General features: G+C 49.4%; 1 protein-coding gene across 1 annotated transcript; it reads left to right on the top strand.

Annotated features, from left to right (window-relative positions):
* Positions 1–14,829: 14,829 nt before the first annotated feature.
* Mchr1 (melanin concentrating hormone receptor 1) lies at positions 14,830–17,764 on the top strand. Its single transcript, XM_047551071.1, has 2 exons — positions 14,830–14,967; positions 16,188–17,764. Exons 1-2 carry the CDS (start codon positions 14,886–14,888, stop codon positions 17,165–17,167), a joined length of 1,062 nt encoding a protein of 353 aa, XP_047407027.1. The 5' UTR covers positions 14,830–14,885; the 3' UTR covers positions 17,168–17,764.
* The last annotated feature ends 2,001 nt before the right edge of the window (positions 17,765–19,765 follow it).

Below are 19,765 nucleotides of genomic sequence, written 5' to 3' on the forward strand. Positions count from 1 at the left end.
AGCTAGCAGCTTGCTCCACCCTGCCAGGTGATGTGCTCTGCCATGTTGTGATGTAACACACGGGCCCTCACTAGAAGCCAGCACCTTGCTCTGGGACTTACCAGCCTCCAAAACCGTGAGCCAAAACAACCCCATTCTTTATAAATTACCCAGTTTCGAGTATTTTGTTATAGCAGGAGAAAATGGACTAAGTCCCCAGTCAAGGTGGTTACACCTGGATCAATTACTACATCCCTTCCCCTCCTCCCCCTCCCCCCAGAAATCTTGCTGGAGCTCATAGTGGGTCTCCTAGAGGGAGACCGGAGGAAGGATGCAGAGTAACAGAAGCAGCAGATGTGCCTGATAGGTAGGCCATGTGCAGCTGGGCAGGATTAATCCTAAGATCTTTAACTCCAGGCCTGCCCCTGCCGCTGGGAATGTAGTCCTGCTGCTAGAGAGGACTCCGGCTAAGACCCAGTGAGTCTGAGTCAGCCCACCAGCCTCCCTCCCTCCGGGCAGCTGAGCCGACACTGACTCAGCGCCTGCGTGAGCTGGAGGCCGCCTGGAAAGTTAATAAGCTTCTGAGGCAAAGACATCCCTCCTGTGACGTGGGTTGGTGCTGTGAGGGGGTGGCAATGAATGAAACGGAGTGGGCACGTTCTTAGAGCACTTATGAAGCTCAGATGTGCAGAGAGAGGGAGGAAAAAGTCAAGGGCAGCGACTGGAAAAGGCCACTGTGGGCCATTTGTAAATGGTCTCCTGCAGCCCAGAGTGCACTGCGTTCCCTTCCCCCCTACCCGGACCCCCACCAAACCCCCGACCCCTCTGCCAGTGCTGTCTGCCCAGCCCTGTCTTCCAGCCCTCCTCAGCTCTGCCAATCTGCCCCTTCTCAGCCTAAATTTCTAGAAGCAGGAGAACTGGAATGGGGGTGTAGTATCTGCCCTCCCACCCCACCCCAAACTTTGTCGTGACAAACTGATGTCTTTGCTGCTTGTGGGGTAGGAGAAGCACAGAGGAGGGAGGTGTGGTTAGGAGGGGAACCCTGGGAGAGGGGAGGAAATGGAGGAGATAGAGAGGAAGACGTGGAACTTGTACAATCATCCTGAAGTTCAGTGATTTCCATGCAGAGAGCCTGCTCCTTGCTGGGCCCCCAACTAGAATAGGACGGTCCCTGCTCTCAAGGAGCTTAGAGACTAGTCTGGAAGACATTAAGAAAAATGGTTCATTTTGATGGAATGTGCTAGTGCCTTAGCCCCAGGACACCGTCTGGGTGCTGAGGTTTGTGGGAGGAAAATTTCGAGAAGGAAGTGAAGCAGGAGCAATTGCTGGGCCAGGAGGTCCCACCCTGACCTGGTCCAGAGGAGTGGGTGGATGGCTCTGGATCAAAGCTGCACTGCAGAGTGGCCCCTGGAAGCAGAGGGACTGTCTTTGTCCACTTCCTTCCAGGTTTTAGATGAGGGCTGTTGAGGGGTGGTAGCCTCACTGGCAAGGAGGCTTCTGTCAGCCAAGGACCGTTTGTACATTGGGGAAAGCCAGGAGGCAGCTGTGAGACCTTGAGCCAACCACAGCAGCTGGAGGATGGGTAACCAGCCTGACAAGTGACCAGGGAGGTGTGGCGGGTATCTGCCGGGTATGTACCAGGCCAGCTGTTCAGTGGAGGACCAGGAGCGGGAGCAGGGGACTGGTCCCGGAGTTTCACTGGGAAAAGGTTGTTCTGGCATCCTGAAGAACAGCCCAAGGGGTGGACCTGTGCAAAGCTGCAGGAGCACAAAGCCCTCCTGGAAACACTGAGATGTTTAATATGACTCTGGGTTGTAGGAAGGAAATGGGGGAGGGGGAGAGGCCCGACGAACAGCCAGGGGTCAGATCATGATGAATCTGGACAATTTGGGATTAAAGTTTGTCTAAAAGGAACTGGATTCTTATTCCTCCTCCTCACTGTCTTTTCCACAGTCATTTATCCAATGTCATGCTGCAAACCAGCCCAGCCCTGTTCAGCCTGGGTGAAATCAGGATTCAGATGTTGCAGATGTGAAAAGGGGAAGGAAGCAAACAGGAGAAGAGGGACAGAGAGGGACTGTCTCCAAGTGCTGCCCACATAGGGACCATGACGGCCTAAAAGTTATGTCCTTTTCCTCGATATCTGCATTTGGGAAGGAGAAGAAAGCCTCATTACAGGGCGCCTCAGGAGAGGGATAAGCACAGAATTTGGAGTCGGAAAAGCAGGCCTGTTCCACCATGCCAACTGGATGCCCTGGGCAAGTCCCACATCTGTCACTAGCAATCATTTCTGCCCCAGGGTGTCAGCTGAGATGACACGTCTGTAAAAAGGCTGAACAAGTATCAATTACTATAACCTTGCCACAAGAAATCAAATCCACAGCAGGGAGAATCCCAGCTCGGGCTGATTTTACTCCAGTTGCCATTTGGCACTAAGCAGGTTGGGGACCTGCTGGATGGCATAGCAAGTCCACAGTAGAGCCAAAGCCTCAGGTTATCCAAGTTACTGATGCCTGCGTCATCAACAGAATCAACCCAAACCCAAGTTTGTGCTGCAACTCAGAGGTTGAAGGTGTTCCCAGGAAGTTCCTTTTAGCAAAGGTTATTGCCCCATGGGCAGCCCCAAGAGCCTCCAAATGGTTCACAAGATGTTGCTGGATGAGTTTCTCAGGAGGCAGGGTGAAAGGGAGACCAGGAGTAGGAGAAAAGTGTCCAGGTTGTTCTGAGGACTGGAGAGAAGACTGCATTTCTAAGTGCTTCTTCTACCCACTGTCCCTGTCCCCTAACCTTTAGAAAAATCACATTTATTGAGCTGTAATTCACAAACCATGAAATGCGTCCTTTTGAAATATGGTTTTGGTATATTCACAGTGACACAACTATCACCACAATCAACTTCAGAACATTTTCATCACCCCATAAAAGAGCCTATCTTGCCCATTCCTCCTTTCCCACAGACGTGGGCACACACTAATTTTCTCCTCCCTCCCTCCCTTCCTCTCTTCCTTCTTTCCTTCCTCCCTCCCTTTCCTTCTTACTGGGGATTTAACCTGGGGATACTCTGCCACTAAGCCACATCCCCAGCCCTTTTTATTTTGAGATAGGGCCTTACTAAGTTTCCTAGGGCCTCACGAAGCTGCTGAGCCTGGCTTGGAACTTGTGATCCTCCTGCCTCAGCCTTCTGAGTCACTGGGATTACAGGCATGTGCCATCCTGCCTGGTTTACTTTCTGTCTCTATAGATTTGCCTATTGCAGACTTTTAATTAGATAGAATTGTATAATTTGTGACCTCTGTGACTGGCTTTCTTTATAACGTAATGATTTTAAGATTCATCCATGTTGTAACATGTATCCATATTCATTCTTTTTTATGGATGGATAATATTGTATTATATGAATGCACTAATTTTTTAAATCTGTTCAGTAGATGAACATTTGGTTGTTTCCACCTTCTGGCTGCTATGAATATTTGCGTACAAGGTTTTGTGTGGACACAGATTTTTATTCCTCTTGGGTATATGATCAGCTTCTGCATTCAAGGATTCAACCAACACGAATCAAAAATATTTTTAAAAAGTTGTGCCTGTCCTGAACATGTACAGATTTTCCTGCCTTGTCGTCATTGCATAAACAAGACAGTATGACAACTGTTTACATTGTATTAGGTGTCGTAAGTAATCTAGAGATGAGTTAAAGTGTAAGAACATGAGCAAGGTCCTGGGATCAATCCTTAATACCATGTAAAAAGTATATGGGAAGATGTTCCCAGTGTCTATGCAAACACTATGCCATTTTCTATAAGTACTTGAGCATCCGTGGGTTTTGGTATCATCAGGGGCACTGAAGCTAATTCCCTGACGACCCTGAGGGACATGGGAAACACCACGTTTCTGTCATTGACAAGAGACCACAGTGTATATTTCTTGTTTTCCTTCCCCCTTTCCCTGTCCATGTTCCCACAGGAGCACCTTAGCAGGGTTCTGTACCTGAGGTTAAGATCCCGATGGTACCCACTATAAAGAGTTGTGATTGGGCTGGGGATATAGCTCAGTTGGTAGAGTGCTTTCCTTGCAAGCACAAGGCCCTGGGTTCAATCCCCAGCACCGCAAAAAAAAAAAAAAAAAGAGTTGTGATCATGTTCTGTTATTTTTTTCTGCCGCTGGATGTGGCAGTAAGAAATGATCTCAAGAGACTGCCTGGGACCCATCTGCACTCCTCCTCACGCTGCCCGTGGGAAGGAGTGACTGACTCTCCTCTTAGAGTCAGGACCAGTCACCGCAGCCAACACTGTGGCCTCTACCGTGAGGTTTATCACAGCTTCATTTGGCCTCCATATCTGCTATAGAAATCCAGCCCTTCGTTGAATCCGCAGAGATTTTGTGGTGGGGAGGTGCTGGGGATTGACCCCAAGGCCTTACACATACTAGGCAAGTGCTCTACCACTAAGCTACATCCCCAGCCTTTTTTTTTTTTTTTTAATATATATTTTTTAGTTGTCAATGGACCTTTATTTTTTATTTATTTATATGTCGTGCTGAGAATTGAACCCAGTGCCTCACACATGCTAGGCAAGCGCTCTGCCACTGAGCTACAACCCCAGCCCTCCCCAGTCCTTTTAATTTCTTATTTTGAGTCAGGGTCTCACTAAGTTGCCCAGGTTTGACCCATCCTCCTACCTCAGCCTCTCGTGGGGATCTGCAAGGTCCTTAGGGTCAAAAGGCAGAAACCATCCTGCTGCATGGGCCAGTCTGCAGAGCCTTCTCTTCTCAGGGCTCCATTCACGGGGGTAGCTTTAAGGTTGTCTAGTAAATGACTTGGAACAGCATACCTGAAAAGAATGTATGATAACTCCAAAGTCCATAGAAACCCCAAGGCCTCATGCTGCCTTTGTGGTGGTGCTGGTGGGGTGTGAGGTGTACTTTACTTTGGAGAGAAAAATCAAAGCATGTTCAGAACACTGGACTACAAACCATTATTGAGATATCAGACCTTGGTATTTTTGTGGCATTTCTGTCACATCTAGGATATTTGCTTCTTGCTGCTCTCTGGGCCCTAGTAGCATGATGTCATCTACAATAGAGCAGAATAGCATTGTCTTGTGCAATGATGGGGTGGTCCAAATCTGAGAACTGGAGAGCTGTCAGAGGGCTAACAGAGTCCTGTGGCAAGATGGCGAAAGTGTACGGGTGGCCCTGATTAATGAAAGCAGAATTTCTGATCTTTTCTGCTTCTTGGAATACAGAAAAAGGGCTTGCCAGCTCAATCACTGCATATCAGATGTCAGGGACTGAATTCATTTTCTCCAGCAATGAGACCACATCTGAAATAGCAGCTGCAATCGGAGTCACCGCATAATCAAATTTATGGAAACCCACCGTCATCCTCCAAGGCCCATCTGCCTTCTTCACTAGACAAACTGAAGAGTAAAGTGGCAATGTGATAAAAGCACCACACCGGAATCTTTCAAGGCTGTGGTGGTGTTATTAATCTCTTAGATTCCCCAGGGAATGCAGTATTTCCTTTGGTTTATCAGTTTCGTAAGCAGGGATTTCCACTTGTCTTTCCCATCATCAGATCTCTTCCTTTGCCTACGTGAGAGTCAATAGAGTCATTCTGCCGGTGGTTGGGGATATCTCTTTCAGGTGTACAATTAGGGACATAGAAAAAAGTAGCATTGATGGGCACAGTGGTGCGTGCCTGTAATCCTAGTGACTTGGGAGACCGAGGCAGGAGGACTGCATGTTCAAGGTCAGCCTCAGCAATTTAGCAAGTTCCTGTCTCAAGGTAAAAAATGAAAAGGACTGGGGATATAACTCAGTGGTAGAGCACCCCTGAGCTCAACCTCAGTACTTCAGAAAAAAAGTTTTGGGGACTTGGGGTGTAGCTCAGTGGTAGAACACTTAACTCGCATGGGCAAGGCTCCGGGTTCTATCCCCAACATTGCGAAAAATAAAAGAAAATTAAAACACATTTGAAGATCCATAGGTCCTATTATAAAGTCATTCCAAATTCCACTTCTTTCTTTTAAAAAAAAATTTTTAGTTGTCAATGGACCTTTACTTAATTTATTTATATGCAGTACTGAGGATGGAACCCAGGTCCTCACACATGCCAGGCATGCACTCTACCACTGAGCCACAACCCCAGCCCCAACTCCACTTATTTCTTAATTCATCTTAACCCCTACTCTGACCAGTAGATTCCAGTGGAGCTCTTGATTACCAGGAATTAATATTAGCCAAGAGCCATTGCCCAGTTATCACCCCAAGGTCTGCATTAATCTTTGTTGTGTACAGTAACCCAAGTAGAGGGCCTTCGGTCTCTGGGGGGAGGCTGGAAGCAGATTCGGAGCACATACTGGTCATATCATTGCACCTTTCTTTCTTGGAGGTATCTAGTCCCACTTCTTCCAGGGTCTCTGGAATGGTGATTGACTCAGGCTTAGGAACTGGAGGAGAGACTGCTTGTAATCATGCTGGTTAAGGTCAGACCTCTGTTTGCCAAAGGTGAACATTTTTCATGTAAAAAAAATCAAGTAGAAATTTAGTGGGTGGGTGGGTTACTCATGTATTTTGGTCCTAGGGAGACTGCATGATCATCTAGCCACATCAATCTCTGCAGGTTAGACCATCCTGGTAGCTGCACTGGCCCTGCCTGTTATAATAACCACACTCACTTTCCTCCAAAAATTGTTATACTTGGTTCAGCACTTGTACCATCCGACTCTACACCTCCCATTGAAATGAAGACGGCTTCTTCAACTGCTGCTGTTCCCACCAGTGGCTCCCACCAAGGGCTGTTCAGAGGTGCTGGTACTTATCTTCCCAAGGAACATCTCAAGGTCTTGGTTTGTGGGGGAATGGACTTGGGAAACCCCCATTATTTCCATGTCCACTACCTAGTCTTGTTTTTTGGAAGCAATTGGGAGCTACTAACATGATTTCAACAGTAGTAGGGAAGGCTATTCCTTCTATTTGGTGGGGAATGTATTGGAAGAGGTCAGGCAGAAGCAAGGAAGGAACAGGTGGTTTCTGGTCCACTGACCTGAGTGGGCCTTGGAAACATTCAGACAATGGTCAGGTCCTCGAAAGTGCAGACAGGTGGACCTTAACACTGTAACACACTCAACTCTTGGGGTGCCCTGTGTAGGGTTTATTGTTGTAAATAGGCTTGATTTTTTTTTTTTCTTTATTGGGGATTGAACCCAGGGGTGCTTTACCACTGAGCCACAGGACCAGCCCTTTTTATTTTACTGAGACAGGGTCTTGTTAAGTTGTTGAGGTTGGCTTTGAACTTGTGATCCTCCTGCCTCAGCCTCCTGAGTTGCTGCGATTACAGGTGTGCACCACCAAACTTTCCTGAAGTAACACTTTTGTATATGTTTAAGATGTGACATGATTGAATCAAGCTAATTAGCACATCCCTCACCTCAAAGACATCTGCCTAACTGAAACATCATATTCTCTTGGTACCCTCAACCTTTGGTAACTACCATTCCATTGTCTGTTTCTATAATTGGTCCGTTTAGATTTCACATAAAAGTGAGAACATGGAATATTTGCTTTCCTGTGCCTGGTTTATTTCACCTAGTAGAATGCCTTCTAGGTTCATCCATGTTGATGCAAGTGACCAGAATTTCCCTTGTTTTTAGGGTTTAATAGTATTTCATTGTATGTCCACCCACTCATCTCTTGATGGACACGTAGGTGAACTCCATACCTTGCCTACTGTGGCCAGTGCTGCAGTAAACATAGGGGAGTAGACAACTCTGGGAGAGATGGATGTCATTTCCTTTGGATAGACACCCAGAAGTGGGATCCCTGAATCATATGGTAATTCTGTTTTCCATGTATTAAGGAACCTTGACTCAGCTTTTGAGCCGGAATCAGGTTCACCTTGGGGTCATTCCCAGCAATCTTTGGTGCAGGGCTGAGATCCAGGGCCCAGCCATTTCCTCCTAACCTTGAACTGTTTTGCTCTGGAGCTTCCTGCAGTGCCAACAGGGTCCTTGCCAGGCCTGCATCGCTATCAAAGGCCCTTCCCCATGTGCTTCCCTTCCTCATTTCCTGGGGGTCACCCCACCATAGACACGGTGCACTCCCCTCTCCAACCCAGCCCCTGCTCCTGAAAAACCCACCCTGTGGCAATCCACTTCTTCAACTGTCACACGAGGACCACGAAAGTCCTAGTTGTTTCAAGGATTAATAACCAAAGGATGTCAGCTTGGATGCCCCCTCCTGTGTCAAGGGGTTAATTTTCCATTTGCTCCTTCAATTTCTTCCCTCTCCTCCACCCTGCTCTGGGCCCCAGGAGGCTGACCCTTAAGGGGACATCAACAGGCAGAGATTAGAGGGCAAGAGGAACTGAGGCCAGCTCATTCATTCCTCTGGTCTCCTCCCTGCCAGTTGCCGCTGGTTGGCCCCTTACTTTTCACCGCCAGCTCCTCTCTCTGGGTCCTGTTAACTGCCCCCTTTCCCTTAGACCTAGGGGCAGGAATGGCATCCTGCCATGGGGGCCCCAGGCACTGTGGCAGCGTCCCCCACAGCTGTGCCCAAACTAGGTAAACAGGCCTTTTATTAAACTCTCTTCTGCTTTGACATTTAGGCTGCCTTCTTTCCTCCTGGACTGATTGAGCCGATCAATGTGAATCGTTTCACTTGCAACAAGTGCCAGGAATCACGTCCAGGCCCAACAAAGTTCAGAGGCAGCGAAGGAGACGGTTTTTTCCTGAGTCTTCTTTGTAAAGACAAGAAAATCTTTGCTAAATGCCTCCCACCCCACCATCCTCCCTTACTGCCATTGGTAGGAATGGGTTACATGCTATCTTAGCCTCAGGTTCCCAGAAAATAGAGTCGAGACCGAGGAAGTGTGATCCTAGGAATCAGGACTGAGAGAGAAGACCAAGCAAAGCAGAGGGAGCAGCATAGAAGGATTTCCAGTTGGCAGCACTAACAAGTGACCTGTTGTCTGTCCTATGGAACTGCTGAGAAGCCATATGAAATGTGTCTCATGACTATATGTCCTGGGGGGTGGAGGGGAAGCATCTCTCTCTGACTTTCAGTCCCCATTGGTCAAAGTTTCACCCTAAGGAGCATTAACTCATTCTAGGGAGGTCTGAGCTGCAGCACCACAGGGTGGTACTTGTGCCGGCACCTACAGCCGTACTTGGTTGGACAGTCTTGAAGCCCATCACTTCAGCAATGGCTGGAGCATGGGCTAGGAGAGGCTGAGAGGACCTGAGGAGCACACACAGGTGTCCCATAGATGTGCACATCCCCGCAAGAGTCACTGACAAAAGGAACGAGATCACTGTTGATTAATTTGCAATGGAATGGATAGCGAGGATGCTGCCTGAATGCCTCTTCAAAGAGGACATCCTTAACTCCCCTTTCTGAGGACTCCTTCATCACCCATTCATCTCCTGGGTGACACAGTAATTAGCCTGTGTGACAGGCATCATGGGTTGACTTGTTCAGTGCTCACCCCTTTGTAAGCCCCTCCTAACAAGGCCCCAAAGTGAAAACTCAGCCTTCCCATCCTCTCTTGCTGCATGGTCCTGTTTTAAATTCATCCAATCAGGCTCAGCCATTTTGCTAGTATAAGTGACAGTAGGGGCACCCCAATTCTAGAGCCATGGTTTCACAAGCACTTTGTAAATCCCCTGTGATTAAGTTACGTAGACTCGTCTGGATTTGAACTCTGAACAGGACTGCTCATTTACTTATTAATTAGCTTGTAGCATCTCTGTCCCTCCACACTTCAATGAAAGCTCCTTGATTTTCTTTCACTGTGTCCCCAACACAGGACCTGGTACATAGCAAATGCCCCAAAACGATTTGGTAGCTGACTGGGTGGAAATGAGAAAGCTACCAGGTGTAGAAAGGAGAAAACAGTGGAAATGAAGCTCATTTTCCCAGCCTGTAAACTGGGATACCTGGAGCTCGGTCCTCAGGATGGTTCTCTCTTCATGCTCACTCCCTAGGGGAACCCATCCAGTCCCATCAGTTCCAGTTTGTATCTCCCAGCATGATCTCTCCTTTGACCTTCTGACTCTTACACACATCTCCCACCACCACGTCTACTCCAGTGCTAATAGGGATCTCAAAAGGAACATGAACCAGGCAGAGCTCTGAGCATCCCCCCCACTGCCCCGAGTCCCACAGACTTCCTTATTTAAGTCAGTGGCAATTTCATTCTTCCAGTTACTTAGGATAGAAACCTGGGACTCGTCTCTGATGCCTCTGCTTCTCTCACGTTTTCCACCCCATTCTCTGGGCTCTACACAAGGTGTTAAAACTCATCATTTCTCCCCAGCTCCCCCTCCCTCATTTCCCAGTCATATTCTGTCAGGATCATTACACTTACCTTCCATGCCAGATGCTTCTGGAATCCACATCACAATCCCTTTGTCACTCTGACTTCAACTCCGACTGCCATGGACAATTGTGACAATCTGGTGCCAATATCATTTGCCTCGAGTGTGCACCTTGTGTCTGATTTCTCTCTGCCCTTCTCTGATGCTCTGGGAGTCCTCTTGGCTCCAGCACAAGCACAGCCCAGAAGAGCAGGCTTAGTGTCCCAGGGGGAGGAGCTTCAACCAAAAGGGACAGGAATCAGTGGATAAAACTCCAACCTTCTATCCTGAGGTAGATAATTCTGAGAGGCATCCTTGAATTCCTCAGGAATGGCTGGATGTGGTGGTGCATGCCTGTAATCCCAGTGACTGGGGAGGCTGAGGCCAGAGGATTGCAAGTTTGAGGCTAGGATGGGCTAATTAGCAAGGCCCTAAGCAAGTCAGTGAGACCTTGTCTCAGAGAAATAAAAGAGGGGGCTGAGGATGTGGTTCAGTAGTAAAGTGCCCCTGGGCTCAATCTCCAGGAACCAAAAAAAACAAAACAAAACAAAAAAACACTCTCTTCAGAAAGGCCTGGACAAGTTGGTAATGAACCCATATTCTTTTTTTTTTTTTTTTTTTTTTTTTTTTGGGTGCTGGGGATCAAACCCAGGGCCTTGTGCTTACAAGGCAAGCACTCTACTGACTGAGCCATCTCCCCAGCCCCTGAACCCATATTCTTGCTCTCCTTCTTCTCTGACTCATTCCCTTTCTCAGGCTCTGTGTTTAGAGAAAATCAAGCTAAGAACATTGGTACCAAGAGTCACGGTAAAAAGCAGACCCCCAGAATGAGATTCTGGAAAGTACCATTACCAATCAGAAGTCAACAAGGACCCCATTGCTTGTGGTAAATAGGGTGCTGGCCTGGCATGCAATAGCATCACAATGACAGAGTCTCCCCTGCAGCTGATTGAGAAGAGATGTGGGTAGAAAAGAAAGCATCCAGGAATGCAGCACCTCTGAACTTGAATGGTGTGTAGCTTGAATGGTGGCAGCTGCAGTGGCACCTGCCTGTAAGGGAGGCTGAAGCAAGAGGATGGCAAGTTCAAGGTCAGACTAGGCAACTTAGTGAGATGCTGTGTTACGGCTTGGATCTGCAATGTCCCCCAAAGCTCATGTGTTGAAAGTCCCCAGTGCACCACGGTTCAGAGGTGGGGCTTTTAGGCAATGACTGGATCGTGAGGGATCTGACCTCATCAGTGAGTTAACCTGTCAGATGGATGGATTAATAGCTGAATATCAGATGGGTTGATAGCTTGATGAACTACTGGGAGGTATGACTTAGCTGGAGGAAGTAGGTCCCTGGGGGTATGCCCCTGAAGAGTTTCTCTTCACCCCAGCCCCTTCCTCTCTCTCTGCCTCCCAGCTGGGCAGCTTTCCTCTGCCATACCACTCCACCATGATATGCTGTCTCATCTCAGACCCACAGCAATGGAGCTGGCTGACCATGGACTGAATTTTCTGAAACTGTGAACCAAAATAAATCCTTCCTCCTCTAAGTTGTTCTTGTCAGGTATTTTAATCACAGTGACGAAAAGCTGACTAATGCACCCATCTAAAAATAAAAACAGGACTAGAGATGTAGCTCAGTGGTAGAGCACCTCTGGGTTCAATCCCCAGTACGGGAACAAAACAGAGCAAAACCTTGTGGGAGCCGTGGTAAATTGAGTTGGCTGACTTGCATAAAACACTTTGAAAACCTGGAAGAAATGTCAGAGTTAGATAACTAGCAATTGGATAAAACTGATAAAAGCAGACTTCCAAAGCATATATTAAAGAGACCCTCACCTACAGTAATAGGGCAGACTGTACTGAAAATAAGACCCAAAATCTAATTGTAAGGATAGCAGAGTTGCCAAGAAGGATGGAATGAGTGCAGCCCTAACATCTCTAATGCTAATGTCAAGGCCCTTATGGAAAAGGAGTGGAACCCTGAGGTCTAGGAGGGGACATCTGGGTGAACTTGAGAGCATCAACTCCCAAATCCCATGAACCCCCTGAACATTCCAAGCCAGAAGAAGCAGCCCTTGCCAGCCTGCTCTTGAGTAGAAGAGCAATGCAGGAATTAGGGTAGGATTTAACCCTGGCAAGAGGGTATCTGTCTTCTTCAGATATGACCCCCATGTCCTTGCATCGCTTTAGGCCCAGTGACTGAAGTCAGATCTCAGTAGAGTCTGAAAGAAAAAGGCAGCCCCTGCTTTTGGAGAAAATGTCACTCCCCAAGACCCAGCTAATATGGACTGGAAGACATAAAGCGAATCGGTGTGTGGGGGGTGCTATACTATGGTGCAAATCGACAGGGATGCACTCTCCTGGAGCATGGCTGTAGTATTCTGGAAGGATACCTAGAGCCAGTCCTAATATGCTCTGTGAAATGCTCTGTGGAATGGCCTGCAGTAATAAGATGGGGGTGCTGGCACTGCCTTGGCAGAGTTTTGGGTATTATTTGAATGATAAAATATATATAAGATTTATCATGGTTTTCAGATTTTTTATATTGTGGTAAAATGGACATCAAATTGTCCATTTTAATCTGTTATTTTTTTGGGGGGGAGTTGTTTTGTTTGATTTCTATGGTGAATGGAATCTGGGACTTTATACATACTAAGCAAGCTCTCTACCTCCGAGCTATGCCCCGAGCCCCTTTAGTTTTATTTTGAGACCAAGTATTGCTAAGTTGTCCAGGCTGGTCTCAAACTTTCAGTCCTCCTGCTCAGTCTTCTGAGTCCCTGGATTATACTTGATACCACCAATCCTGGCTCTTCAACATTTTTGTTTATCTGTTGTGCAACCATTGCCACTGTCCATTTCTAGAATTTTCTATCATTCCAAATCAAAACTCTCTACCTTTCTTTCTTTTTCTTTTATTTAGTATTGAGGATTGAACCCTGGGGTACTCTACCACTGAGTTACATCCTCAACCTTTTCAAAATTTTATTTTGAAACGGGGTTTTGCTAATTCATCCAGTCTGGCCTTGAACTTGTGATCCTCCTGCCTCAAGTAACTGAAATTACAGGCGTGCACTTTATGCCTGGCTACTTGGCAAAGTTTTGAGAAAGAGTTCAGAAGACTAGGGAAATGGGAATGCTAGAATGGGATTTATTCCATGAGACCACAGAGCCCACCAGCTGACTGAGTTCTACTAGGAAGCCCAGAGGGCGCCCCCTTCACTAACAAGATAAGGGATACTTGGACCAGGGAGCAACAGGAGAGAAGGGCTGCTCAGTAGAGACACACTAAGGGTTCCACTGAACCTGAAACTAAACTATCATTGGATTTTATTTAGGCTTCTCATGTTGGTAGATCAGAAGGCTAACAATGGAGGAAGGTACTGGGAGAGATGATTGACTTTGCTTAGCATGAAGAACTAGGTGTGCTACCACACAATCAGGGACAAGGAAAAATATGTCTGGGACTCATGGATGCTTTTTGGTGCCTCTGAGCCCACCGACGAGCGTTACCAAGCAATTGTGGTAACTAAGGACTCAGCCCCTGAGTCTGGTTGTGAAGTGGCAGCAGATCTTGAAGGAGCACCCTTGAAGCATGCAGAAGGACAACCTCTGCAGGGAATTCACTGGTGCCCACCCCCTCTGAGTCTGTCCCTCATTGATAGTCTCTCTGGGGGGGTCTATGCTTTTATTGCTCTGATATTTGTCTCAGGGAGTCCCAGGTAAAACCTCAAAAGACCTCAGAGTATTTAGAAAAATAAAACATGTATAAACTCAGTCCCAGCTGATCCTGCACAGATGGGAATTTGTCTCTTCTGGTTCCAGAGGCCCTGGCCCTTGCTGGCATGGAGTGATCTGAATCACCTCTGAGTCCCAGGTAAGAGCTCAGCAGCCATGGCTCCCCAACTTCTGAAGGATGTGGCAAGTGAGATGTTTGGAATCCACCAGGCTCAGGGAAGGGCCAAGGCTGATGACCTCCAGTGTGTATGAGGACAAACATGCCTTTGACTCCCCAGCTCTGTGAACAGTCTGCCCCTGGCCCCTGGCATGTGGCCCAACCTCCCGTATCTGGGGTCAAGGGCTGCCAGGCTTATACTCACCTCCCACAGGAGGCAGCCCATTTGCTTTTACCATCTTGCCTTTGAGGAGTCCTTGATCCACATGTAAGGCAAACAGCGGCAGCCTTCGTGTGCACAGGAGACGCCCCAAGAGCCAGCCAGAAGGAAGTCCCCTCCCTGAGGGGGCCGCTTGAGCCCAGTCCCTTGGCTCTACAGGCAGTCAGAAGCAGAGCCGCAGCCGGGACTGAAGAGGTTAATGTGCATCTGCCTCCGAATGTTAATGTGTCTAGGTGATGTCAGTGGGAGCCGGGAAGGAGGGAGTGGGGAGAGCGGTTGGGCTTGGAGGCAGCAGAGGCTGCCAGGCTGCGGAGGAAGACCCCCTTCCGGACTGCGGGGCTCAGGGCTCTGCTCTGGGACGAGGTGGTGGCAGGCGCTGGAGGTTGCCGCAGCCTGCGTGGGTGGGCAGGATCTCAACTCAAGGGAGCTGGCGACCCACACCAGCTGAATGGACCTGCATTCCTTGTTGCTGCCCACTGGCCCCAATGCCAGCAACACTTCCGATGGCCCAGACAACCTCACCTCTGCCGGTGAGTGGAGTTGGAGGGGAGTTCTTCCTCTGCTGGGCTGGGGGTGGGAAAGGGGAAGGTTTCACCCCTGAGCCAAACTGCTTGGGAAACTTTATTAGTTCTTGGAGACAAGCTCTGCAGTTGGCTTTGCCTGGAGGAGAAGGAGAGGAGGGGACAGAGGTGGGCAGGGCAGAAGGGGCAGGAGCAGAGAAGAGGGATGCAGTGCATTCAAAAGTGGCAAGGGATGGTGGCCAGCGTGAGGGAGGCGGGGGAAGGCTTGCTGATGACTTCCACATACGCTTTGCAGAAAAAATTCTGGGCTGGAAAAGCAAGCAGGAGAAGGTAGTGTGGGAGACAGCAGGAGGCTCGATCATTTGCCTCATCCTGGGCTCTTACTTGCACTGGGGTGATGGGGGCTGAGATGCCTCCTGGCAGAGGCTGCGGGAAGCTGAAGACTTCCCAGAGCATGAGGGGATTAACTTTTCTGGTGAATTAAGCTTCCTGACATTTCCAAAGCTGCAGTGCCCTGGGAGTCTAGCTTTGAAGGAGAAGGGAAAGAAGGAAAAGAGGAATGGTTTGAATGGAGAACATTTTCAGGCTGCCGGGTTGCAACAGTCTCTGCCTGACTGAGGAAGCTGAGGCGGGGTGGGTACTGGCCAAGGAAATTCCTGATAGGCGCTTGGAGCCCTGAGGGTTGCAAACCTGACCGGGCTCAGTGAGCAAAAGTCTCCATGAGGTAGTCTTCCACAGACATGCCGAGGAATCAGTGCCCGGACCCCAGCCAGGGATCTCTCAAATGAAATGACGGGGTCGCAGATCAACAAAGAACACACGCACACACTCACACACACACACACAAACACACACACACTCAGGATTGATTTTTTTTTTTTTTTGACAATGTTTTCTGTTGAAGCCTAGAGACCCACAGACTAATTCTCATCAGACAGTTGTGGGTCTTGACTCTGTGCCTTCAGAGTAGATGCAGAAGGCAGAGGATCGAGTCTTTCAACTCACAAGGGGCTCAGAAGATTCTGGTAGGATTCACAGGGAACAGTGGAGGAGGGCAAGTGGACAGGATTAGCAACTGTGTGGAGAGGGAGGCTGGTGGGAGAGAGTTCCAGGTGAAGGTGGGCCCCAAGCTGAGACAGTGGAGAGGGAGGAAGGGAAGCCAGAGTCCACTGTGGGTGCAGCAGGAGCAGAGGCCATGTCACATGGAACGCGTGCTTCTCTGTCCCCAGTGTCGCCTCCTCGTGTGGGGAGTGTCTCCTACATCAACATCATTATGCCTTCGGTGTTCGGCACCATCTGCCTCCTGGGCATCGTGGGGAACTCCACAGTCATCTTCGCAGTGGTGAAGAAGTCCAAGCTGCACTGGTGCAGCAACGTCCCCGACATCTTCATCATCAACCTCTCGGTGGTGGATCTTCTCTTTCTCCTGGGCATGCCCTTCATGATCCACCAGCTCATGGGCAATGGTGTCTGGCACTTTGGGGAGACCATGTGCACCCTGATCACAGCCATGGACGCCAACAGTCAGTTCACTAGCACCTACATCCTGACTGCCATGGCCATTGACCGCTACCTGGCCACAGTCCACCCCATCTCTTCCACCAAGTTCCGGAAGCCCTCAGTGGCTACCCTCGTGATCTGCCTCCTGTGGGCCCTCTCCTTCATCAGCATCACCCCCGTGTGGCTGTACGCAAGGCTCATCCCCTTCCCGGGGGGAGCTGTGGGATGCGGCATCCGCCTGCCCAACCCAGACACTGACCTCTACTGGTTCACCCTCTACCAGTTTTTCTTGGCCTTCGCCCTGCCCTTTGTGGTTATCACCGCTGCATACGTGAGGATCCTGCAGCGTATGACTTCCTCGGTGGCCCCTGCCTCGCAACGCAGTATCCGGCTGCGGACAAAGAGGGTGACCCGCACGGCCATCGCCATCTGCCTGGTTTTCTTTGTGTGCTGGGCGCCCTACTACGTGCTGCAGCTGACCCAGTTGTCCATCAGCCGCCCAACGCTCACTTTTGTCTACCTGTACAATGCGGCCATCAGCTTGGGCTACGCCAACAGCTGCCTCAACCCCTTTGTGTACATCGTGCTCTGTGAGACGTTCCGCAAGCGCCTGGTCCTCTCCGTGAAGCCCGCTGCCCAGGCGCAGCTTCGCACCGTCAGCAACGCTCAGACAGCTGACGAGGAGAGGACAGAAAGCAAAGGCACCTGACACTTCTCCTGCCACCTGGACACCTCCAAGTCAGGTCACCACAGCAAGCCATGGGGAGATGTAGAGAAAAACCCAAGGCCGCCCTGGGGGAAGGCAGGAGGCTGGGTGAGGGGTTGCTGCAGCTAAATATAGTCTATGGAACCCACCAATTGCTGGGGAGGAGTGGAGCCAACTTGGGGGACTTCCGACCTCAGAAAGGCCCTAGGGGGAGCAGGATGAGGCCTTTGGGTGGAACAGAAGCTGAATAAGAAAATGTTGGTTCGAATGTTCCGTTGAGCCCTACATCTGTTAGCTCCCAAATGTCTTTTTCCCAAGGGAAGAGGTAGAAGGCTCCTAGCTGAGCTTGTTTAAAATCAGACTGGGCCAGCGGTTGGGCGACTGGGCCACCTAGCCCAGGGCCCTTGGGAAGAGGAAAGATGGCGCAGCCCAAAGCTCTTTCCCATCTCTCCTTGGTATCAGAGAAGGCATCCTTTCTCCCAAGCTGGTGGCTGACAGAAAGTGAAGCATGCTGTCTCCTCTCCAGCATCCTGTGTCGGTCTCCCTTTATCTCTAGGGGATGCATGCTTGTGTTGGAGGCGGAGCTCGAAATCCCACAGGAATTAAAGCCCATTTTGCTGAAAGATCTGATTGGTGTAAATGACGAGGGTGAGCTGGGGTGGGCGGGGGTGGAGGTCTTGAAACCAACAGAAATGGGGGAAGGGGGGCTTTGGTGGCTGTGGGGACTTTCTCTTTGTGGCACGTATCCGCTCCTCAGTGACTCCCTGGAGTGGGAGTCCATGTGTTCTGCATGTGCAGAGGGGTCATTCCGGTGCCTGAGGTGTGGACATCACCTTGTTGCCATAGCCCTTCCTCTCCAAAATCAAAATGAATAAAGGAAACCTCCACCCACGTGGCTCTGAGTGCTTCTGTGTCATTGCTTGGGTTTGGGGTGGGTGGGAGTAGCAAACCAGGGAAAGGGGTCATTTGTCTGTGGCACTTAGACCTTGGTTCAGGATCTCTTTCTAAACACACACAGGGGATTTGGTGACATTGAAGGAATTACTGTGAAGTCATTAGAATGCAGTTCTGCTGCTGAGTTGTTTCTGGGGACTCAGCTTCCTGGCTTGAACTCCGTTGTCACCGAGGCTGGCCCCTCAGGCCCTAAGTCCCACCCCCGTTGCCCCTGCTGAGTCACCGGCCAGGGCTTGCTATTGGGGCAGCCTGAGCCAGCTCTGCTTGCTGCAGCAGAGATCTGGGTGACACCTGGAGCAGGCTACTGCAGGCCACTGGGAGGCAGCCCCGCCTGCTGCTTCTCAGCTCCTTCACTGAGAGGGGGCCGAGCCAGAGCCCTCAGCAGCCGCTCAGCGGATAGACGTTAATGAGATAGTGGGAGCAAATTGTCCAGAAGCATCCTTAAAGCAGGCGTGTGAGCACAGCCCGTTCCTATTCTTGCTGGTTGTTGTTCACGGCTGAATCTCAGCAATATCTTGTTTGGAAAACTGAGCGGCTTCCCTGGGTCAACTATTTTTGTCATGGTCATTAGTAGTAGTAGTTCCTGGACCCCTGATAGTTCCCCTTCTTTGTTAGCAGTAGGGTCTGTAGCTGTCACAGGGACACTCAAAGTCCATTTTAAGATGCACATTTTAGATCTTAAGGGAGTCTTGGGACAAATCCAAGAAGACCCAGCCACTAGTTTGGTAAAGGAGGTCTTCCTACACCAAGAAATCTGGAAGAGGAAATAGGTGAGACACAGGTGACTGAGTAGGTGGAGGACCATAGTCTCTCCTGGGGAAGGGAGCATCCTGTTCTCTGGCTCTCAAGCTGAAATAGAAGCCCAGGGAGTTGAGCCAGGAAAGTGAGCAGGTGGTAGTGTCAACAGAAGAGAGGGCAGAGGATCAGGGGAGTCACAGAGCAGTAAAGGGAAATGGGGTGTAGGAGAGAAGGATTTCAGGGAGGCTGAAAGAGGTGGGGTACTATAACAGGGGTGGGGGAAATGTCACCAACACATCTCTCCCCAACTGATCCAGCAGGAACCTGAACACTGTTGAGATGTCACAGGATGAGGATAAGCACCTGCAGAGGTCAGGTGGATTTGTAATGGAAGAAGAAGTTCTCTGAAGAAGGGTCTGAGGGATTCCCTGAGAGAAGGGAAAGCTGCATGCAGGACCTGTGGGGGTGCTTGGTGTATGCATCAGAAAAGAATCCAAGGGAGAATGAGGGCAATCTCACAGAGAGACTCCTTTCAGGACCAGGCAAGAAATACACATTCAAAGAGAATGTGGGTCATGTTGAGAGTGAGAGATGTGCTTTGTGGTTCCCGGCTCTTCTTTTAAAGGAAACTTGGTGAGGGTGGGTATGGAAAGGTATGTAAGAATGAAATCAGTCTGTTGATCTCAAGATGGTTTCTGGTGGTTTGATCACTCTCACCATCCTCAGACTGACATGGTCTTCTTATCCAATAGCACTGGAAAGAGCCAGGTGTGGTGGTGCAGGGCCATAATCCCAGCGACTCCTGAGGCTGAGGCACAAAGATCACAAGTTTGAGACCGGTCTCAGCAATTTAACAAGGCCCTAAGCAACTTAGCAAGACCCTGTCTCAGGAAAAAAAAAAAAAAGGTC

This window comes from Sciurus carolinensis, chromosome 4, assembly GCF_902686445.1.
Source record: "Sciurus carolinensis chromosome 4, mSciCar1.2, whole genome shotgun sequence".
Lineage (NCBI taxonomy): Eukaryota > Metazoa > Chordata > Mammalia > Rodentia > Sciuridae > Sciurus > Sciurus carolinensis.

What these genes read in the sequence shown, in the direction of transcription:
- Mchr1 (XM_047551071.1), top strand. Translation starts at nt 14,886, where the DNA reads ATGGACCTGCATTCCTTGTTGCTGCCCACTGGCCCCAATGCCAGCAAC. An exon ending in AGACAACCTCACCTCTGCCG is followed by an intron (nt 14,968 to 16,187) that starts GTGAGTGGAGTT and finishes CTCTGTCCCCAG; the next exon opens with TGTCGCCTCCTCGTGTGGGG.